This window comes from Felis catus, chromosome B1 (genome assembly GCF_018350175.1).
Source record: "Felis catus isolate Fca126 chromosome B1, F.catus_Fca126_mat1.0, whole genome shotgun sequence".
Taxonomy (NCBI): domain Eukaryota; kingdom Metazoa; phylum Chordata; class Mammalia; order Carnivora; family Felidae; genus Felis; species Felis catus.
The window spans coordinates 74,467,924-74,490,412 of record NC_058371.1 but is presented as its reverse complement, the minus strand read 5'-3'; the positions used below and the strand labels follow the sequence as shown (position 1 = coordinate 74,490,412).

General features: G+C 46.8%; 1 protein-coding gene across 5 annotated transcripts in view; it reads left to right on the top strand.

Moving 5' to 3' along the window:
- FHDC1 (FH2 domain containing 1) overlaps positions 1 to 22,115 on the top strand; it is a 42,618-nt gene extending 20,503 nt beyond the window's left edge. For all 5 annotated transcript variants that reach the window (XM_045055765.1, XM_019828837.3, XM_019828838.3 and 2 more), the window contains exons 5-12: positions 2,846 to 2,931; positions 3,019 to 3,119; positions 7,048 to 7,118; positions 7,219 to 7,326; positions 9,335 to 9,405; positions 11,494 to 11,611; positions 15,388 to 15,552; positions 17,797 to 22,115. In XM_045055765.1, coding sequence (XP_044911700.1) covers positions 2,846 to 2,931; positions 3,019 to 3,119; positions 7,048 to 7,118; positions 7,219 to 7,326; positions 9,335 to 9,405; positions 11,494 to 11,611; positions 15,388 to 15,552; positions 17,797 to 19,818 — 2,742 coding nt within the window. In that variant the 3' untranslated portion in view covers positions 19,819 to 22,115. The remainder of the gene's footprint in view (positions 1 to 2,845; positions 2,932 to 3,018; positions 3,120 to 7,047; positions 7,119 to 7,218; positions 7,327 to 9,334; positions 9,406 to 11,493; positions 11,612 to 15,387; positions 15,553 to 17,796) is intronic.
- The last annotated feature ends 374 nt before the right edge of the window (positions 22,116 to 22,489 follow it).

The following is a 22,489-nucleotide window of genomic DNA, read 5'->3' as shown; positions in this document are numbered from 1 at the left end:
ACCCCGCCTTGCACCTCACTGGCTTCCCAGCCTTTTCATCGCCCCTACTTTCACAGACGACCAGCGTGAGTGTCACTTGAATGATACCGTAATCTTATCAGCATGTTGAAAATACGAGCGGAAACAGCCCTTTTCTGTCCCGCATTCTCAGCTGACAAGCCAGCAGAAGGTTAATTTGTTTTCAGGATCTCTCTGCCCTTCACCACAAATCTTTTAGCTGGCGTTGTTTGTTCATCTCGCCTTAAACTCGTAGTTGAAACTTGCAGAGGAAGAGGGTAGACCCAGAAATAAAAGCAGTGGGAGTGGGTTCTTTGTCCTGAAAAGTATTCCTGTGCCCAGAGAGGGGACAGGGAAGAGGCTTGTGTAGGAGCAGGGAGGACAGTGGAAGGGAGCCCTGACCCAGCCTGCAAGCCCTTCCCTGTGTCGGGGCTGGTGCCCCATCCCTGCATCACTGTCAAGGATAAAGGGCGGGAAGGTGGTAGAGATTTTCTGTTCTCTCTGGCATCAGGTTGGTTGCGTCCTTTGACATTTTCATCACTTCGTCCCTACCTTCTTTGCTGACTCTGCCCCTGGGAGGGGAATGACAGGGGGGAAGCCCCAAGGTCTTCTGTTGGGTGAGTTTGTTGGTGGGAAATCTTGCTATTTCAAGGCCATGTGAGTGGAATTAGATGGGATGAAGGAGGTCTGCCCTTTGGAATGTGTGAGTCTTAAGGAGCATGCTGTTTGCTATTAGGACAGAAACCGGGCACAGCCAGGTCATAATGAGAGTCACTTGGCTCAGCCAACAAAATTATGCCTAACAATGTTTGATAAATGCTGTTTGATGATGACGAGAATGCACAATAATTATAGGGTTTGTTCACCTCTCTTTTACCTCCCTACCACTGCGAAGGTACGATAATCCCTCTTAATGAACATAAGGCTCATTTTGAAATGGAACTAAGAACTGTATACATGGCACTTAAATTCAGGACTATCTTTCCATCACCATTCTCTTGAAATCCATAAACATTTTTTTAGCTCTTTATACAAGTGAAGGAGATTAATCATTGTTCAGTTAGAGTTGAGCACATGTTTAATAGAAATATCTACCAAGTTGATTTAGCATGACCTATTCCTATGTTTTAGACAGAAAATTGTGCTGTTTTCAGAAGCTTTGCACATGCTGCGTAGATGGTCTTACAAAAGGTACAACCTCAATCTGCCCCTGCCCATATATAGTGAACCGCCAAACTCTAGTTCACAAGGGATCAGGATTCATCCTGTGGCTTTCTCAGTTCAGCCAGGCACTGGTTTGGGTTTAGCTAAACCAGAAATTCCGTCTGCCCTTAAACTGAGTATGGCTAAAAATGGTAAATTCACTTTGGGGCCCTAAAGGTAGGGGAAATAATGCAGTTTGATAAATGGCTATTTTCTGCCCGTTGGGGAAAAAAAACCAAAAACCAAAAAAACCACAGTCTTAACCACCAGTGAGTCTGCACTATTACGTTTTGAATTTTCAGGTAGTTGATGTAGCTACTTCAGCTTGTGGATCTTTGCAGATTTTCCTTCCCCTGTGTTTTGGAATTGTCGTTTCCTATTTTCCAAGAGACAGAGACATCACGTTATTTTTATGGGACCCCCCATAACCCAGGGGATGGAAGAGAGTAGTAAGCTTTATAAAGAGTCCTGAAAGATGGTAGGTGCTTATTGGCAACAGTTAGCTGCAGAGATAGGCCGTCTACTTAAAAGTAGTCCCAAGGTTCTACTTACCGTAAAGTATTTTTGTTGGAAGATGCTATACTACTACAGGGGACGTAAAAGAGTTTCTTCCACTGGGTGGGTCCCGTTTTCTATGGGAGGAAGGCATTGACTTGCTCTGATGCAGTTTGAGAACTCTCTCTTTGCTTCCATCCCCACCTGCTAGCTGTTTGGCTATGTTCCCATGTCAGAACTCTTTTGTTTTTCTTTGCTATGGTTGAAGGAATAACTTTTAGTTGAGTTTAATGTTTTACGAGAGTAATGCATGTTCATTGTAGACGTGAGAAAATAAAAATGAGCAGCAGAAGAAAACAATAGTCGCCTTAATCCTATCACCCGTGTAAGTGGCCCTTTTTAGTCTTTTGCCTGTGTATAAGGTGTGTACATGGAAGGTAGGGGGGCATAGTGGATGCTTTTTAAAAATTTTATAGAAATGGGATCTGACTGTATATATTGTTTTATTACTTGATTTTTTTCATAGGGGGAAGTCTTGACCTTGACCTCAGCTGCTTGAGCCATTTTCCTTTTTACCTTCCTTCTGGAGAGCCAGCATGTAGTAGCCTCAGCACACAGTATCCCCTTCCTATAAAGTTATTCTTGTGGAGGGGGACTTGGGCCACAGCAAGGTCGGTTAGCACTTGCCCAGTCAGAATATTTTATATCCAGAATACCCAAAATATTAAGATTTTTTCATTAAGAACTTAGGGGACCATGTTATAATGGTAACCCAGCCTTTCCTGTCTTCTCCCAGTGATCTCCCTTCCAGATTATAACTTTACAGAAAATTTTCATCCTTAGATCTGACCCTTTAGTAACCTCCCTGAGGATTCCTGTGGCTCCGGTTCTGTGGTTTGATTGGGATTGTTTATACCCACAAACGTGACACAACTCTTCTCTTTCTGATTTGTTTGGTTTATCTTCTTTCAAAAAACAACATAGATGTGGTGATTTCCTTTTCTGTCTTTTCTTGGGCCTACATTTTTGATTTGAATTGAGCACTGAAGTCTCATTTTCTTAAAGGAATTTTAAGATGAAATTTAAAGTAATGTTACCTTTCAATCATAAGTTATTTTTTTGTCTGCCTTCTTTTCCATTTGTCTTTTAGATAAAGAAATTAAAAACATTTAGTGGAGATGTGTCCAAGCTGTCGCTGGCAGATTCCTTTCTGCACTACTTGATTCAGGTGCCAAAGTAAGGATAATCCATGACTCTTCTTTTCAGAGTAAGGTTTTAAAATTAATGACATAAAATTCTACAGTTTTACTTTTTATTTTCCAGCTATTCACTTCGGATTGAAGCCATGGTGCTAAAGAAGGAATTTTTACCTTCTTGTTCTTCTCTATACACAGACATAACAATTCTAAGAACTGCTACAAAAGGTAAGTGAATACGTGATGCTTCGTGTAATTTGTTTTTATTAATTTTGGTAGCAGTTTATTTTATTTTAATACTTATTCTTTTCTTACTCGTTTTTGAGAGACCGAGGAGGACAGAGTGCAAGTGGGGGAGGGGCAGAGATAGAGGGACACACAGAATCCGAAGCAGGCTCCAGGCTCTGAGCTGCCAGCACAGAGCTCGAACTCACGAACCATGAGATCATGACCTGAGCTGAAGTTGAATGCTTAACTGATTGAGCCACCCAGGCACCCCAAATATTTATTCTTTTTAGTAAGCATTCTTCTCTTAATTTTTACAAATTCATTTACTTTTTTAATTCCAGTGTGCTTAATGTACAGTATTATCTTAGTTTCAGGTGTGCAATGTAGTGTTCAACAATTCTATACATCACTCGGTGTTCATCATGACAAGTGCACTCCGTAATCCCTAGCACCTCTTCCTCCCATCCCCCCACCTACCTCCCCTCCGGTAAACACCAGTTTGTTCTCTATAATTAAGTCTGTTTTCTTGTTTGTCTCTTTTTCTCTGTTTTTGTTTCTTCCATTCCACATATGAGTGAAATCATGTGGTATTTGTCTTTCTCTTATTTCACTTAGCATTATATCCTCTAGATCCATGCATATTGTTGCCAATGACAAGATTTCATTGTTTTTTATAGTTGACTAATGTTCCATTGTGTGTGTATATATATATATATACATGTGTATATATATATATACATATATATATACACACGTATATATATATATACGCACTATGTTTTCTTTATCCATTCATCAGTCAGTGGACACTTGGGTTGCTTGCATATCTTGGCTATCGTAAATAATGCTGCTATAAACATAGGGGTGCATGTATCCCTTTGAATTAGTGTTTTCATATATTTGGGGTAAATACCCAGTAGTGGAATTACCAGATCATATGGTAATTCTATTTTTGAGTTTTTGAGGAACCTCGTACTGTTTCCCACAGTGGCTGCACCAGCTTGGTATTAGCTTTTTTTTTTTTTTTTTAATAATTCTTTAAAAATTTTTTTTTAATGTTTATTTCTTTTTGGGAGACAGACAGAGTGCAAGCGGGGTGGGGCGGAGGGGGGAGGCAGAGAGAGAGGGAGTCACAGAATCTGAAGCAGGCTCCAGGCTCTGAGCTGTCAGCACAGAGCCTGACACGGCTCGAACCCATGAAGCACAGGACCGTGACCTGAGTGGAAGTCGGACGCTTAACCGACTGACCCACCCAGGAGCTCCGGTATAAGCTTATTTTTAAAAACTATTCAATTGATGGGGCGCCTGGGTGGCTCAGTCGGTTAAGCGTCCGACTTCAGCTTAGGTCACGATCTCACGGTCCGTGAGTTCGAACCCCGTGTCGGGCTCTGGGCTGATGGCTCAGAGCCTGGAGCCTGTTTCCGATTCTGTGTCTCCCTCTCTCTCTGCCCCTCCCCCGTTCATGCTCTGTCTCAAAAATAAATAAAACGGCAAAAAATAAATAAATAAAAATTTAAAACAAAAAACAAAAAACTATTCAATTGAAATTAGAAGTGCAAGCGCCTAGATCTGCTACACCCTAAAAAGGGAAATGAGATATTACCTGGGATGACAATTAAGGTTTATTTCCATTTACTTTCCTCCCTAAGTGATTAATTGATTAATTAGTCAATTAATTAGCCAATTAATCCATCAGTGAGCATATTATCCTCCTGTAGAAGAAGGTTTCTTTCATCCCAAGCTTCAGAGTAAGCCTTGCTGCTTGCAGCTTGCTCTTGTTCCTCTCCCAGGTCAGCTCTCTGTGACTATGCAGTGTGTAGTGTCTGCATGTGGGTGCTGGCTCCTGCTCAAAGCCTGGGCGCCTAGGCCAGCTGCATTTTTCCTCCCACCCTCTGGCCCCTGGTGTCCAGGACCTGCTTTGCCGGAAGCATACCTCCTGGCCTCCTGACTCCTCCTGGGCATCTCCAGCATGACTCTTCTGCAGGTTCCTGATAGTCCTGCCCCCTGTTTCCTCTCCCACCTGCTTCCCCTCAAGACTCTAACACCTGGTGGGCTATTTATATTTGAGAGCAGCCAATGGGTTATGTCTGTTTCTTTGAATAGCTTGCTTACGCAGCTTGGATAGACTCCTGAGAGTTGCTCTGCTGTCTCACTCCACAGTGATGAGGTTTGGCCTGCTGGCATTTCTGGCGCTGAGCAGGCAGGCCTCGCATGTGTGTGGGCACTCCTCATCTCCAAGGCGGAGTCCCTGATGCTCCCTACTCCTCACATTTTCCAGGGTTTTCAGGGCCAACCTGATTTCCTCTTGGTTGTTTTCTAGATTTCTAGTTATCAGTTTAGAGTAGAACTGTTGATTCCTATTTGATTTTCCTGTTTAGTTGCTCTGGTCTGTGTTGAGATAAAATGTTTCTCTTCAGTCCATCGTATTCATTTTAGAGAGGAGACTAAGAATTAAGGACAATTTTTCTTCTTTCAGTAGAGAGGCCTTTTAGAATTTTTTCCTGGGGGCGCCTGGGTAGCGCAGTCAGTTAAGCATCCAACTCAGTTCAGGTCATGATCTTTGCCGTTCGTGGGTTTGAGCCCTGCATTGGACTCTGTGCTGACAGATCAGAGCCTGGAGCACATATCATACTCTGTGTTTCCCTCTCTCTTTGCCCCTCCCCCACTTGCACTCTGCCTCTCTCTCTCTCTCTCTCCTTCAAAAATAAATAAACATTAAAAAATTTTTTAAATTTTTTCCTGTACACCAAGGCTATCGCAGCAATGTTGGAAGAGTTGTTCTTCCTCTTCAACTCGAGTTGGAGGAATAGTTTTCATAATGAGCAAGGCAAATTTGTGGGCACGCTGGAAACGTTTCTTATCTGGTTAACCTTGAAATACTGGCCTTCTTAGATAAAATAATACAGGCAATGATCCAAATGTAAGTTTTTGTAAGTAATACCACACTTATTGGAGAACATGAACTTAAAAAAATCATAGGTGACATTTTATTTTCTATATATCGTGTAATTTTAATAAGCTTTTTTTTAGCTTCTTAAATACATTAACAATTTTTAATACTGTTTATTTGCACAGATGTGTGTACAAAAGCCTCTGTGTTTGTTAAAGAACTAATTTAAATGGGCACTTGAGTGGCTCAGTCGGTTAAGTGTCTGACTTTGGCCCAGGTCATGATCTCATGGTTCAAGGGTTCGAGCCCTACACTGGGCTCTGTGCTGACACCTTGAAGCCCATTTCAGATTCTCTGCCTCCTCTCTCTGCCCCTCCCCTGCTCACTTTCCCCCCTCTCTCTCTAAAATGAACATTAAAAAAATAAATAAATAAAAATAAAGAGCTAATTTAAAAACATATTACAGTGAGAAGCTCCTTTTTAACCTTTAAGCCAATCCAAATGAAATGTATAGTTTTGAATAAAATAAACAGATTCTCTGGGTGCTTGGCCCCTGAGGGTTAGTGCTTTGCAAGTTATTTACATGCCATCCCAACCTGTTTATTTTTTATCTCCTTGTAGCTCGTCGACTAAGCAGAATGTTGCCCTCTGTTTGCAGGTTCTATAAATGTAGTCTCAAAGGCTAATGGATATAAAGGGAAAAAATAAACAATTGCTGAGAAAAAGGTTATTCCTGTAACAGTATGCTGCTTTTCATAAGGCCTTTGCATTTTCCACTACTTGAAACTTTTCATTATGGAAGTATTTTGTGAAACTTAACTATCATACCTATTCGATTCCCAGGTAAACACTAGGACGTGGATTACCGGCAGCAAATGGTGCATTAGATCTACCACAGCATGTGCTGCTTTATTTGTTTCCTCCAGTTTTTGTATGCAGTGTAGGGTCAGAGTTTGCTTCAGACTCTCCTGAACTTGGATGTGGTCGCTGTCGTGTGCATTTAAGCTGAAGGGACTGTGGTGTGTTCTTTTTTGACAGAGCTGATGCTGTGTGAGGAGCTACATTCAATATTACACTTGGTGCTGCAGGCGGGGAACATCATGAATGCAGTAAGTAAAATTCAAAAGCATTAAAATGTTGCGTTTCTCACTTTATTTGTCTGTGCAGAGGTATATGTATATATTTTTTCTTTTGATTTGTCTTCTTTAGGGAGGGTATGCTGGCAATGCAGTAGGATTTAAACTGTCTTCTTTGCTCAAATTGGCAGACACAAAAGCAAACAAGCCTGGGATGAATCTTCTGCACTTTGTTGCACAGGTATGTGGAAATGGTGACTTCAGAGAGAGAATGAGTGTGAATCGTCCCCGGAGGTGGGGAGGTTTTTCCCAGGTGTAAGGGGGCATCACACGGAAATAGGAAAGGGTGTGGTGGGTTCTAAGAAGGTTCTGTTTGCAGAAGCACTCTGCAGATTCCTGAGCTGAACTGTGCCTAGAGTTGTAGGACAGTAGGAAAGAGGAGGGGGTGGGGGAGGCAGGGGACAGGGTTGGCAAAAGCCGATTATGAAGGGTTCACATCCTAAATGCCGGGGAATTTGGATTCATGCTGTAGCGTTTTGGAGCCAACAGAAGTTCATGCACGGCATAATGGCATGAGCAGGTTGGCTTTGTTTTTAGGAAAATGAGGCAATATGGAGAATGGGCTGCAGTGGAGAGAGAACTAGAAATAGGGCACCTCTTGGCAGAAGTTGGCTCTGATCGCTTGGCAGGAGCTGAGAATCAGAGTCCTAGCCATGCGGATGGAGAGCAGAGGCCTGGGTGTGAGACATTCCCACTGTTGGGTTGACTAGATTTGTAAGTGTAGAGTGAAGGGGTCAGAGCAATGAAAAAGATCACCTCCACCGGTGTCCCTCTGTGAACTATAGGTCAGCTCGCCTTGCCACGAGCACAGGGTTTGGTATCTTCCCCCTGTCCATCACCTCCATTTCTGACTGGGTCTTTGTGATACCGAAACAACCAATTACAAAGTGGAAAGTCAGCCAAAGACAGTTGCCTCTTTGTTGTTAAATCGTCTCAAGTTACGAATTATATCGATTTGTTTTTCCTTCACTGGATCACCTTTGTTGTCACACAGATGCAGGTTTAAGCTGGGGAGGAAGCTGGGCTTGTTTCTAGTGTGAGCTTCAGAACAGGATGGAATTAGGATTTGACTTGTCCTTTATTAGCTGTATTTCCTCAGACAAGTTACTGAAACATTAAGACCCTCAATTTCTTCATCTAATCATGGGGCTAGCGATACTGCAAAACAGGTAACCAACAGGGTTGAAGGGGATCATTCCATAACGTGCCAGATTTGTGTTTGGCACAGAGTAAGCGCTCCGTAAATAATACACACAATTACTATGACATTCTTCAGAAGACAAAGGACATGTTGAACTCAGGGCTGATTTAAAAGTTAATTTTCAGGGCATTAAAACCAGAAAATGTCTTCCTTACCCTATGTGCCTTGAAGGTAGCCTTCTGGCAGTTCTTTTATTTATTTATTTAAAAGGTTTTTGTTGTTGTTTTGGTTTGGTTTTGGTTTTGGTTTTGGTTTTTTTGAGAGAAAAGCATGTGAGTGGGGGGAGGGGCAAAGAGAGGGAGAGAATTCCAAGCAGGCTCTGTGCTGTCAGCTCGGAGCCCAGCATGGGGCTCGGTCTCACGAACTGTAAGATCCTGACCTAGGCCAAAATGAAGAGTCAGACGCTTAACGAAATGAGCCACCCGGTGCTCCCCCGGCAGTCCTTTTAGATCCACGTATCCAGGTGCTCTCTGTAACTTGGTCCGTACCCGTGTGGGGATGTTTCCGGAGTTGGTGATTGCTTCCTTCATACCTACCTTCCTTGTATCCTCTGAGCAGATGAAGAATGCAGATACCTCCGTGGCTTGTGCACCTTCTGATTAAAGTCATTTTGCAAACTGGTTTAACAGCTGAAGGTATCTTGGTCATATACAGGCACACTCATAGGTATGGGTGATATTTAAGCAGGATTTATTGGATTCTCTTAGAAACAATGGGCCCTGCTAAGCTACCACCCACTTCCATTGACTCTGCATGCACATGAATTGTATTTCACGGCAGGATCGGTTGCTCTGGGAAGTTACATATATCTTGAGAGTAGGGGAGTTCTGGTAAATCTTGTTAAGAATATCAGAGTTCATGTTTCAGTGAATTGCTTTGAATATACCAAGCATAAAAACAAGAACTTTAAGGTTCCTTTAAGCCTTGGGAAAATTGTTTCCTTCCAGTTTTATACACACAGTGAGAGAGAATTCTGTTTTTATTCTAGGAAGCCCAAAAGAAAGATGCCATTCTTCTAAACTTTTCTGAAAAATTGCATCACGTTCAGGAGGCTGCTAGGTAAGCAAGGAAGACTGAAAGTGAATTGTAAGATTCACAGTTTTTGAAGCTATTTTTTAATGAAAACTGGTGAAGGTATTATAACTTTAAAAAGTTTTGTCTTGTTGAATTTTCGGACCTTTTATTTGCTTACAGAGGTGTGTGTGCATCTTTGGAAATTGGGGGTTTTGAAAACTTAATCTTTATTTTTAAGCTAAAAACGCCATTTCAGTCTTCAGCCATTTCTATTCATCTATTCTGATGATGAATATCATCAGTGTAAAAACAGTATGGATTGAGGACTTCAAATCCCTCCACACCCAACAGGTAGAGCTCAAACAACACAGCCTGTTACCTCGGGAGTTGGCATATATCAGTCAAACGTCCAGGGCTGTTTCCCTGTAGAATCTCACATGGTACATTGATTTTCTATTGCATTAGAAGAAGTTGGAACCATACCAAGGGTTGTGAAAGGATTGTATTTAAATTCGTCACTCAACAGAGAAAGTAGCTACCGAACATAAAGCTGTGTTTACATCACTTTAATTTGCTTCTTATCCCAGTGTAAATATGTGTTTTAATGTAGCTATAATCTGTGTATAAGTACTATGTTGAGTTCCGTGTTTTTATTTTTTATAAGTTTATTTATTTGAGAGAGAGCACGGGAGGGGTGGAGAGAGAGGGAGAGAGGGAATCCCAGGCAGGCTCCGCATTGTCGCGTCAGTGCAGAGCCTGATGTGGGGCTCCAACTCATGAACTGTGAGATCACAACCTGACCCAAAATCAAGAGTCGGACGCTCAGCCAGCTGAGCCACCCAGGATCCCCAGAGTTCCGTGTTTTTAAATTTACAGCACATATGTATGTATCCAGTGGTAAATGTTCAATAACCAACTTTCCCAGAAAGAAGCCCTAATTTGTAGCACCTGCTGATTTCCATAGTGTAAATACTGCTACGGTGGCAGATTTCAAGCCACCCGTGTGGCCTTCCTGAGGGAGGAGCTGGGAGGGGATGCCAACACCCACAGTGGCCTCTTGCAAGCTGGCTCCGGCACCCTTCGTGTTGCCTGCTTGTTATCTGTGTGGCTGTTTCTAGTTAGGGGAGCCATGAACCATATGCATAAATACACAAGCCGCAGCTTTTCAAGCTAAGCCCTGTCATTGGCCAGTGGCTCAGTATTATTAACTGTGAACATCTAACCACAGATTACATGTCTTTCCCAAAGGGAAATTATTGGTCCAAAGTTGTGAATAGTTCATAGTTCGTGTTTATAGATTTTCAGATTATTCCCCCAAAGGACGAGCATCTTAAAAGATATAAACTGTTTCGGTTTTGAATTTCTGAAAGAAACTTGTGTGAGAATATTTTTTCCTCTGACTAGTATAGAAATGTTACTAAGAGGTGTACATAGAAATAATCATTACATTCTTGTTCTGACATTTCTGGTTAGATGGGAAAGTTTAGCTAGATGCTGTCTTAGAAAAAAACCTAGTCAGTAAAGTTTGTGTCTTTGAAATAGAAGATGAGGTATCCTGGTGAAGTGCAGACAGATCATAAATGGATGCTGACGACCAGTGAAGGTGGAAAACGTGATTGCACGACGAAAAGTTAGCATTTGCGATAGAAGCAGGAAAGCATTCTAGTTTATGAATTTGCTAAGTGAATTGCACTGGGTTTTAGGTATCACCTATTCACTTTACCTGGTGACAAAAATATCACTCGGTGCACTACCAATCTTGATGTGATGTATGTAACAAAGGCCTTGTGATCAGTTCTGTCATTTCTTTGCAGAATTGTTAGCTGCATGGTTAGTTCTCTCTGAAATACCGAGTGCTTACTCTGGCTGTCTGTGGCCGCATGAAGTCTGCTTAGTATCTCTTTATTGCCCTTAATGTCTACACTGCCTTGCTTTCTGTGAGTGAGAGCTTTTGCATTGGTTCCAGAGGGAAGTCTAAGTATCCGAGTCTAAGTACAGGGGTGGTAAATGTCATCGCGGTAATTCTGCCCTTCTGTTTCTAGGTTTGACCAACGGCTGGTCTCGTTTGACGTGCCTGCGTGACACATGGCTTCCCTGTGCCAACTGCCCACTCTCTCCCCTTTCTTCTTTCAGATTATCTTTGGATAACACGGAGGCAGAACTGCGCTCGCTCTTTATCAGGACGAGATCTCTGAGGGAAAACATTCAGCGGGATGGTGAACTTTGTCAGCAGGTGGAAGATTTCCTTCAGGTTTGTGGGTGATTTGAGTCCGTCTCTCGTTTTGGCTCCAGGCACCCGGCAGGGCTGGTTAAATCTGCACGCGTTTGTGGAAGCAGCGGGTTCCGGTTCATATATTTTTTTCCCCAGCTCAGTAGAAGGAACTTTGTATTTCAATGCCCATTCCTTGCCGCACTGGTTTTCTGGCAGGCGTTGTCGAATGAGGTCTGCACGTAAGGTGTTTGTTTAGGGCTGGCCTCCCTTTACCCCTGCTCCCCGTCCATCATTGCCCCGCGCTGTAGCCAACTGGTATCGGCATGTGGTGCTGACCCTTGACGGCATATGCGTGGCACCTCAGGTTTTGCTTCGAAACCGCAGCGTACGAGTTCTTGCCTCCTAATCCAACTTTTGGACAACAGAAGGGAGTTCCACGGAAATCATAGACACCTGAGAACTTGGGCTGTTGTCCCTTCACTTGTTTTTATTCAAGAAACAAGCCAGGTTTTGGCATGTTTTTATAATGAGAGCGGGAGCACACACGATAGCCGTGACTATCAACACCCCAAACACATCAGCCGCACAGGGTGTGTCGGGAGCTGCTCTGAATAACATCAACAAAAAACAGCCGAGTGGACGTGTTTGTGACAGCTCACTGTGACTCACTAATCACATAGTCTGACATACTTCTCGTATCTTCCTTATTTAAAAAAAAGGGGCAGCTTTGCATGCTTTTGGTCTCCAGGGAAGTGGTATGCTACCGTCAGTATCCGTGCTTTGCGCCTTTCGAGGCGGCACATGTGCGGCACAGCCACCCTTGGTGCCGGGAACGGCGTGCTCCGAAGGTCCTGCCAACCTCAGCTTTCACTCGTTTCCTGGGAATTAAGCTGCATCAAATATTGGAAGTTGCAGCTCCCATCAGCGAACACTTTGTTTGGTTCTGCTGCACGTTTATTTTTATGACTAAATATGTATTTTCTTTCGGATATAACCAAACAAATACTGTGTTTAAAGTGCACAGATTTTTCTCCACAATGCAAACACTCCCATAAAATACCTAACAGGTAGGAAAGCTGGGGTACCTGGGTGACTCAGTTGGTTATGCGTCCAACTTCGGCTCAGGTCATGATCTCACAGTCTAGGGATTCGAGCCCCGCATCGGGCTCTGTGCTGACAGCTCGGAGCCTGGAGCCTGCCCCACTCACTCTCTGTCTCTCTCAAAAATAAACATACATTAAAAAAAAATTACGGTCTAACAGGTAGGAAAGCTCTTAGCAGTAAGCACATGCAGACAAATGAGAGAAATCCAGAAATACGGGGGGGAAGGCCCATCCCACAGTGAGATGAGAATCCTGGATCTCTCATTCCCTGGCTCTTACATTAAATATTAATATTTTATGCTACATAGCAGCACAGAAAGGTTTATAATGAAAAGCAGCTCTGTCTTAGCCGTGCCCCTGGGCTGCTCTTTAAAGGCAACCTTGTTTGTCTCTAAATGCTTCTTTCTCGTAATCATTTTTATCTTTGTAAATAAAATGTTCTCATACGGCTATTTATTTTTCTTTTTTATATTCAGTTTCTTTTTAAATGGCATGGGGGGAGGGCAGGTATTAATTTTATAAGGTAGGGTAGGGTCAGGCCATGAAGGGAAAACGTTGGACTTTGTGCTCTTAGCCATGGGGAAACATTGAAGTTTTTTGAGCAAAGACAAGAGCACAGTCTTGCAAATCTCTTTCAGTATTTTGACCCTCTGGGCAAGAGATAACGAATACATTGGTTTGGAACTTTAGTCTGGAGCAAACAAGTGAGACACGGAAAGTGGAGTGTCCTGGCACGGCTACTGATACCTTGTCCATTATACTTGGCCAGTGTATACTTGGCCAGTGGCTCTGGACGGCCATTTGTGGTCCTGACTGCAAAAATTAAGTCTTGGCAAAAGACTGAGCCGGGTGATTTTTCACACCCACATTCGGAATGTTTCACTTTCCCAAGTCCTAAGGGTGACCACAGTGCATGTTAAGTTTTTCCTTCCTGGTTTTCTCTCGATCCCCACAGGATCTAGTGATGAGACATGGGAGGAGGAGCTAAGCTAATCTATCCCATGTAGATAGATTCTTGTCAAGAGTCCTATTTTTCTGCTGTTGAGTTTTTCTTGGCTGGAATCCACCTTTCCCCCTGTGGAAGAATGACAGGCAAAGATTTATCTTTTCATGAATACCCTTCTCTCCATAAAGAATAATGCAGCACGAATGCGCACACTGCCTCGGGCTACTGACTCAGATGGTTACTTTCTCTGGTATCTGGTTTCCTGAATAGTTTTGGTTTCCTGCTACTTCTTGAGTGTGTTTGGTGTAAGGAAAAGACTCTCATGGGGGAGAGTGTGTGGGAGTGGGTGAGAGGTGACGTGTCTCCTCAGAACTTCTCTTCCTTCTCCAAGCATGTTTCAGCAGCGATCCCACTCCATGAGGGTGGGCAGTCCATCGCTTCACATTTCCTAAGCCGGTCCTTCCACTCAAAGGAAGTGTCTCAAATAGAAGCCTTTTTAAGAACAAGATCTGTGTGACTTATAAAGTCACGTACTTCACGCATTCCTTCTTCACATAAGCCTTGTTCCCTGGTGAAAAAGAAGGTTGACTTGAGTGTGATCCCAAGCAATTTGGTCCCCATGCGGCTGTGGCTCCTCTAACCTGCTGCTTCCTCATTTCAGCTCAACATGAAATGTTCCCAACATGTCAGGGAAGTGTGCTCGTGCGCCTGATAGGTCCCCATCCTGAAAGGGCTGAGAGCTCACTGGAGGAGAGCAAACCTCTTTCGTTTCTGTTTCTTTGTTGTGTTCGGCACCTGAATCTATAGGGGCACTGGAGACTTTGTCCTGGAAGAATGAGGAGGAGGTGATTTGTGTAGAGGATTTGCATAGGGCAGTAATTCCTGTCCATGGGGGCTCATCGGGGTCTCCTGCAGTTTTAATAAAATACCAGTGGCAGTTACACCTCAGACGTACTGAATCGCATGGGTGGGGTATGAGCATGTACTGTCGACACAGCTTCTGAGCTGACTTGGGTAAGCACCATGGTTAGGAAGTCTTGGCTGGGGCATTTGTCTAGGCACAGGGGCTTCCAGTCCTATGGGATGATACTGACCCTGATACAGGTCACTTGAGGTGAGGCTTAAACTCCTCCTCCACAGGATAACTCATCAGTATGAGTTACTTTTGGCACCCTGAAGTGAACCCTTGGCCAATATCAGACCTTTTTTTTTTTAATGTTTATGTATTTTTGAGAGAGAGAGAGGGAGAGAGAGAGAGAGGGGGTGGGACAGAGGATCCGAGGTGGGCTCTGTGCTGACAACAGCGAGCCCAGTGGTGGGTCTCGAACTCACAAACTATGAGATGATGACCTGAGCCAAAGTCCGACGACACTCAACCGTCTGAGCCACCCGGGCGCCCCAAGACTCACTTAGAAGGAAGAACAGATACAGAATAAGTTTTCCTTAATAAAACCAACGTTACGCCTACGTCATTTTTCAGTAGCCTTAAAGGCCACCATTTTGTCAGAGGCATTCTGTAGATTAAAGCTCTTTAGGCTCATTTGTTGCTTCCAGGCCTTTACACAGGAGTTCACCTTGCTTCCCCAGGGCTTTGTTTGGGTTGAATTATTTTCCTTTTGGCTCTGAGTGCATTGGGTTTGCAATCCACCTTCCCTTCTCGACTTGAAATGGAGCCCAGGAGCACGGCTTCCCCGGGCACTAGACAGCGCACAGAGAGTCTCCTCACTGCTGTTGACTTGAGCGTGTGCTTGTTTGTTTTCCCGCAGTTCGCTGTGGAAAAGCTGACAGAACTGGAGCGCTGGAAGCAAGAGCTCCAGGACGAGGCCCACACCCTTATAGACTTTTTCTGTGAAGACAAAGAAACCATGAAACTGGACGAGTGCCTTCAGATCTTTAGAGATTTTTGTGTCAAATTCAACAAAGCGGTTAAGGTATGGCCGATGGCATCTCCCTGTTTTCTGAGTTGTTTGGATTTTTGTTTTTCGCTTTCCGCACCCAGCCCTCTGTCCCTGGCAGAAAGATGGGTCAGCATTTCCACGCTTTCAGGGAAGTCTGGCCCAGGCAGCATTGCCACGCTCTCAGTTGGGGTTATCGGGAAGTGTCTGTGCCATCCTGGCCCCGAGCACCTCCCGGTCGCCGGGAGCCCAGCGTTGGCTTCCTCCGCTACGTTGCTGCTCACACCAACACCTGCTTTGATGCCCTGAAAGCGTTATGTTAGTAAAGTTCATCTATGATGGCAGATGTGATATTAACAAGTGTCTTTGAAGATCCTGAGTGTCTCCCTCCCCCCCTTCCCCAGGAGAGAATTTCCCCTTTGGGGGAACCCTTTGTTGCGGTGGGATGATTGGAAGGTGTTCTCTCACCTGTTTCGGGCACCACGGCTATTGCCAGGCAGTGGGCACCGCAGAAACCGTGTCCTCCTCAGCCAGAGCAGGCTTAGAAATCCTCAAGCGCTTAGGGGTCTGCTGCCGTCTGAGCAATACGGCCACGTTTCTTGCCCTTCAGCCTCCAATTCCAGTCATCTCTGGGTTCAGTGTAGGAGCCAGAAAACTCTGGGTTCCTTGGCTTTGCAAATACAGCTTCGCATCTGTCCATTAAAGACAAAAGGACATCCCTTTACTTCAGGTGGGGGTGAGGAACCAAACACTTGTGCGCGTTATCCCTCCCCCGTATTTAAATGCAGGTTTGTCCATAGCTGAATTCCTTTGCGGGACTGGTCACATTTCCCTCCAGCCCTGAGTAGGCCAGAGTGACTTGAGTCCTCAACCCCTCCTTCCTCTCTCCAGCTAAGAGAAGGAGGCTGAGCCTGTGGCCACGTTTCCTCTCCCTTGTCCAAGCAGTGAGCTCAGCAGAGGGGGGCGGTGGTGGGTGGTAGAGGCCAAATTGGCTCTTTCTGAGGCCCTCACTCCCTGTCAGAATTCTGCAGGCCCAAGAGGCCACCTGTGCGATTCTCTCCGCCCAGCTGTTCTGAGCGCCAGGACCTGGCCCCACTCCCACCGCAGGCAGCTTTGGGGGAGAGGGCCTGGGGGACCTGGGACACTGGAGAGGCTGGACCAGAGCTGCAGGAAGGGCCATGCCTCCCCAGCCAGAGCCAGAGTTTCGAGGAAACTTGGAGGGGAAGTCCACCATTTGAGGAAATAGATCTTCAAGTAAAAAGTACTACCAATAACAGGCGTGGCTTGTGAGATCCGAGGGACTTGGCACCGAGGGACTGCATGCTCCCATTCCCCAGAGACACAGGCTCCACGGAGCTGAGGTCATCCAGGGTCAGCCAGGGCACCTCCTCTGGGCCCTTGGGTCCCTGGAGGTCGAACTGAGCCAGTCCTGTCACCAGATCATGCTCCTTAATCCCCAGAGCCAATGGCGGGAGCGGAGAGGACTGGGCTGCAACGATACAGATGTATTTAGGTGATACAAATATATTTAAAGTGCACAGCCAGCTGGTAAAATGTGCTTTAGCATATACATTTGTTCTGGTTCAGTTTTGCTGGGGTGAGGCCTGGGTACTCGGAGCTGGGTGAAGGGTAATCGAAGGATTTATAAAGCAAATCATCTTGTCTGATTGTGGAAGGGGGTGGAGCATGAGGGACAGAGCCAACATGACCTCTCTGGTGTTCTTTACTGAAGAGCATTCAGGGAACAGAGATTTGAAAGGCATCTCTTAATATCTAGCGTATACATTTATGCATCCAAAGCGTTAAGTAGAATGTGCTGCTCGTGTGTGTGTAGATGCAGTCAACACAGATGCCCCAGGGAGGTTTGATCTCTGACTCCTTTTTTTCCTCTCCGCCATTGCTTAACTCCCCCTTCCCTGGAAGTCCTTTCCATCTTGCCCTGCTGAGAAGCCAAGTTGGGTTCCCTTGGAAATGAGGTGGCAGGCATGTGTGGAATCACAGCCTACATTTAGAGGACAGTGCCTTGACTGGAAAGCTGCAAGTTGGGCCCAGGGACGATAAGCTTAGATTGGTGGGGCCACCCCCACGCAGCTTTGGGAGAACTAGCCCTGTCCACACCCACACAGGTGCAAACACCAGTATCTCTCTTGGTGAAGCTTACGCTGGGCTCTCCTCCCTGCGTGTATATCTCACTGGAGTCTTGGGGCAGGTGGCTCTGGAGTTGCACACACGTTCCACACGTCTCACGCGTCTTGGGGCTTCTCTCCACCCCTCGTTCAGGACAACCAGGACCGGGCGGTGCAGGAGCTGAGACAGCTGCAGCGGCTGAAGGAGCGGGAGCAGAAGCGTCGCTCCTGGGCAGCTGGGGAGCTCGGGGGCTTCTGCCGGAGCAGCAGTGAGAATGATGTGGAGCTGCTGACCAAGAAGGGCACAGAGGACCTGCCCCCCTTCCTGCAGCCCAGGCCCGTCAGCCCTTCCTACCGACCTCCTAACGCCCGCCGCTCTCGCCTTTCCCTGGGCGCCTTTGCTGACCGGGAGCTGCTGACCTTCCTGGAGAGTTCCACCGGCAGCCCCGAGGAGCCCAGCAAGTTTAACAGCTTGCCCCGGAGCAGCCCCCGGCAAGCCCGGCCCACACTGGCCTGGATGGAGCCTGGGGGCCCGAGGGCCCAGGACCCCAGCCACGCACGCAGACCTCAGGCCTCACAGAGCCAGGAGGAGGCCCCTGAGCCACCCTCATCTTGGCAGAGCCAGCTCCCAGTCCCCCGACCCGAGGACCCTGCGCCCCTCTTCCCTCGAGCTCGGCGCAGTGGGGTGGGCATCCTCCAAAAGAGGAACAGCGAGCCCATGGGCCTGGCTCCCGCCCGGTCCCCTCCGCTCTCACCATTGGCTCTGGGGATTAAGGAGCATGAGCTGGTGACAGGACTGGCTCAGTTCGACCTCCAGGGACCCAAGGGCCCAGAGGAGGTGCCCCGGCTGACCCTGAATGACTTCAGCTCCGTGGAGCCCGTGTCTCTGGGGGATGGGAGCATGCAGTCCCTCGCTGCCAGCCACAGTGGCCTGCTGCCTGTGAGCTCAAGTGCCCCAGGGGGTCTCAGCCCAGCCCTGCAGGGGAATGACGGATCTGTCCCCGACCAACCTAGTGGTGAGGCTCTGGTATCTGTAGGCAGCAGCGACCCTGAGAGCAAAGACCCCGGCCCTTTGTTCTACATCTCGGATGCCACCGACTGCTCGCTGACCCTGGACTGCTCGGAGCCAGGGGAGGGGGGCGGTGGGGATGGCTCCCTGTCCTCTGGGGCTGGAGAGACAGGCAGCCAGGTCTCCTCTCACCCTCCTTCCAGCCCCCCCGGGGAGGCTTCTGCTCCCCTCTCCGGGAAGAGTGAGCCCAGCTGCAAGGACGCCCTTCCCAGGGACAGACCTGCCAAAGGGAAGGATGCGACAACACCAAAGAGAAGCTCCCTCAGAGAGGCGTCCCAAGGGACCTCCAAGGCAGTGAGTGCCAGGCGGAGCCAAGGGGCGGCGCCCAAGCCCGTGCGGACCTTGACAGCCTCCGAGAGCGAGAGCATGCGTAAAGTCGTGCCCATCTCCAGGTCAAGCCGCAGCTCGGTGGGCTGGAAGCGGCCTCCTGGGGACACCCCCAGCAGCCCAGCACAGCAGCAGTGGTCGCGCCGGAGCTCCGTGCGGGGGACCTCGGACGTGTCACCCAGGAGGCCCTCTACAGGGGCTGTGACCGTGCCGGAGGAGCCGAAGCTGGCGAGGGGGAGCAGCAGCTCTGGCAGCGTCCGGCCCGGGAAGGAGCACCCCCTGCAGCCCAGGGGCTCGTTCAAGAAGCCCAGCGCCAAGCCCCTCAGGAACGTCCCCAGACAGAAGCCCGAGGAAAATAAGATCTGCCGCTCCAACTCCGAGAGCCCCGAAGAGGAGCCCAAGGCCCCGCCGCCCCCCAGCGTCCCCCGTGTCCCACCTCCCGTGCCGAGCTTTGCCCGGAACACAGTTGCGTCCTCCTCTCGGTCCATGAGAACAGATTCTCCTCCCGTGGCCAAGGCTCCTGGCATCACTCGGACTGTTTCCCAGCGTCAGCCGAGGCCGAAGGGTAGCCCCGAGGATGCCATCCCCAAGGACAGCGGCACCCTGCGGCGGGCCAGTAGCGCCCGGGCCCCCAAAAAGTGTCCGGAGTCTGCCGGGGGTCCCAGTGCCAACACAGAGACGCCTCCAAAGGGCCGAGGGGCTGGGGAAAGGGCCTCCCTCAGACTGAAAAACTCAGATCCGACCACACTGGGGAAAATCCTTGATCCCTTACGAAAGTGATAGGTGTCTGTCCTCTCGTTGCTGGGGGCTCAGGTGGTGAGGACTGACTCCTGTGACAGTCCAGCACCGGATGTCTCTGTTCACATAAAGTCACCCCCTGGTGCCAGCCACTAACGCTCATGTCACCGAAGGTGTGGTCCGGGAGGCTGGTGGACTGCCACCCACTGTGACCCCTCCTGCTGTAAAGTCCCCCGTCTGGATGTGCACCATGACAGCCGGCACCTCACATACTCCTCCCCAAGGAGACACCGCATGAAAAACATAGATGTCTGAGATGACATTCTTCCGTACAGAGTAAAAGAATTTTGGCCAGTTTTTCTATTCCAAACTTATTTTTGAATATTACAAAAACTGCATATTTTAGTTCCTTTTGCAGAATGAAATGCCTCCTAGGAAAAAAGACAAAACCCTTAATATGAAGACATTTTCATTTTCCTGTGTTCCCTGGCCTCAGGGTTCCACCTGCCCACACACCGTCCATTGCTGGCAACTGGACTTCTCTGCAGGCCCTGGGTGCTCTGTGATTGGCACCGTCTCCTCGAAGGCTCTCTGTGTTGCTCATCTTTCTGTGTGTGACTTCGCTTGAGGGTTTGCTTGTGAGCAGGAGGGAAAGTGAGACTGATGCGTGGAAATCGGATGCTCCCATGTGCTCAGGACAGGCACCATGGGCAGCGCCTTCCCTGCAGACAGGGTGCAGCCCCTGGGAGAAATGCTGGATCTTCCGGAACTTAGAAGTGCCATATTTTAATGGAAAGGCATTGAGGGGCTGTTTGGCTGAGCACACCTGCCCCTTCTGTGTTTTCCCATTTGTGTATCTGTTATAAAACCGAGTGAAGGCTGCTATGACCTGGGATCGCTCTAGTTACAGGGAAAAACAAACCCTTCTGTCTCCCAGTCTTGTCCCTCCCTTTTCTCTCTGCCTGCAGCCAGCCCTTCCTTCTCTTGCGAATGCAACACAAAGCCGGGAGGGTCTGTGCGTATTATTTATGCCACTGATGATGCTTCTTAATGTCGATGTCTGTTCTTTGTGGTACAATGGTTTTTAAGTCCTGAGAAAAAACAAATTTTTTTAAACCAAAAACCAAAAACAAAAAAAAAACTAAAAACAAAAAAGAAAAAAAAAAGAGAAACTACTTTCAGGAGAATTTATATCATCAGGAAATTTTTGGGAAAAAAAGGCTTTATTCAAAAGGGAGAAAACGTGTACTGTTTCTACTCACTGCCCATTTCACTACTTCCTTTTGAGGCTAATTAGGAAATGAAGCAATTCTGGAAACTTTCTTGTTATTTTAAAGTCACCCCCCACTCTTTTTCACTTTTGGTCATTTATTGAAATTGTAGTGACACCTTGGTGTAGATCCAACAGTGGTAAATGGATTTCAGCGAATCCACATGGTTGATGTTACAATCTTCCTCCTGTAGAATGTTGCCTTTCATCCAAATTAATTGGAAACTGAGCTTCCCTAAGTCAGCCAAATTGAAAAGGTAAATTTTACGATTGAAGAAGTAAGGCACCTGACCGCAAAATCTCTTACAAAAATAGCCTTGAGTACGTATTTCACGGGCCCCACAAAATGGTTATGGGAATCCTATAGTGTTTTTCACCATCTCAAAAAGCCTAAGAAATCATATATTTAACCGTGCAGATAACAACATTCAAGGCACAGGGCCCATGGTTGGTTGGAAAAGGACGAAAGAGATCAAAAGTTTGTGGATAGCGATGGGGTCAGGACCTCCAGGTAGCATCCTGGGAACCAGGGTCCCAGTCCCTGCTTGGTCACTGATGCTATGTGACTTTGGCAAATCACTCCCTCTCCCTAAGCCTCTGTTTCCCAGTCTACGGAAGTCGGGGCACGGCTTCAGTGATGGCTTCTAAAGGTCCCTTAGCTCAAAGAGGGAGCTATTATTATCAACAACCAAGGACCCACCTGCCCCAGGACCAGCTTCTCCAAACCAACCCCCAGCACCTCCATAGCAGAGGCCTCAACGTCAAAGGCCTGCTTAAAATAAAGCACCTTCAGAATGTGTTGTTGCTTTGAAATCTAATAAGCTGAGTTTCTTGAGAAGCGGCATTTTACTTAGCCCTGTGGACCCTATGTGTATGCATCTGTGTGAGCAGGTGATCATTCTATTACCTTTTATTGGTAGTAAGCTTTGAAAAATAATTTAAGTATCTAATGCAGAAATGTAAATAAATTTCTATATAAATTTGTTTAAGATGAACTGAATGTATTTAAAGGCTCATTTATATGTTCTTTTATGTAACATGTAGTTGAATAAAGTTCCTGTTTATGGGAGTTGTGTTTTATCCTCAACTTGCTCTGCTGATGGGTGTGTATGTGTGTGATCCTGGGGGAAGAGTATATAATTTCCTGCACACAGAAAAGCCCCGATATAGGAGGTGCAACAGCTTTGAGATACAGCAGTCTTGTCCTCAAAAGGCTCAAAAGCCAAATTAGGCTGTTAGTGGGTGTCTTCTCGGGAGCAGAGTCTGTGTTTACCTGAAGGCCTAGAAAGCAGGCCTTGTGCCAGACCCGTGGGAATGCAAGCACTGCATCTGACACGCAGGCCGTCGATGGAATGTTCAGCACCTCATATATGCTCACATTGTTCCATGTTTTGGGCCAAGCTTTGTGTAATCTCTGTGGGGCCAGCAAGTCTGGATCTGCTC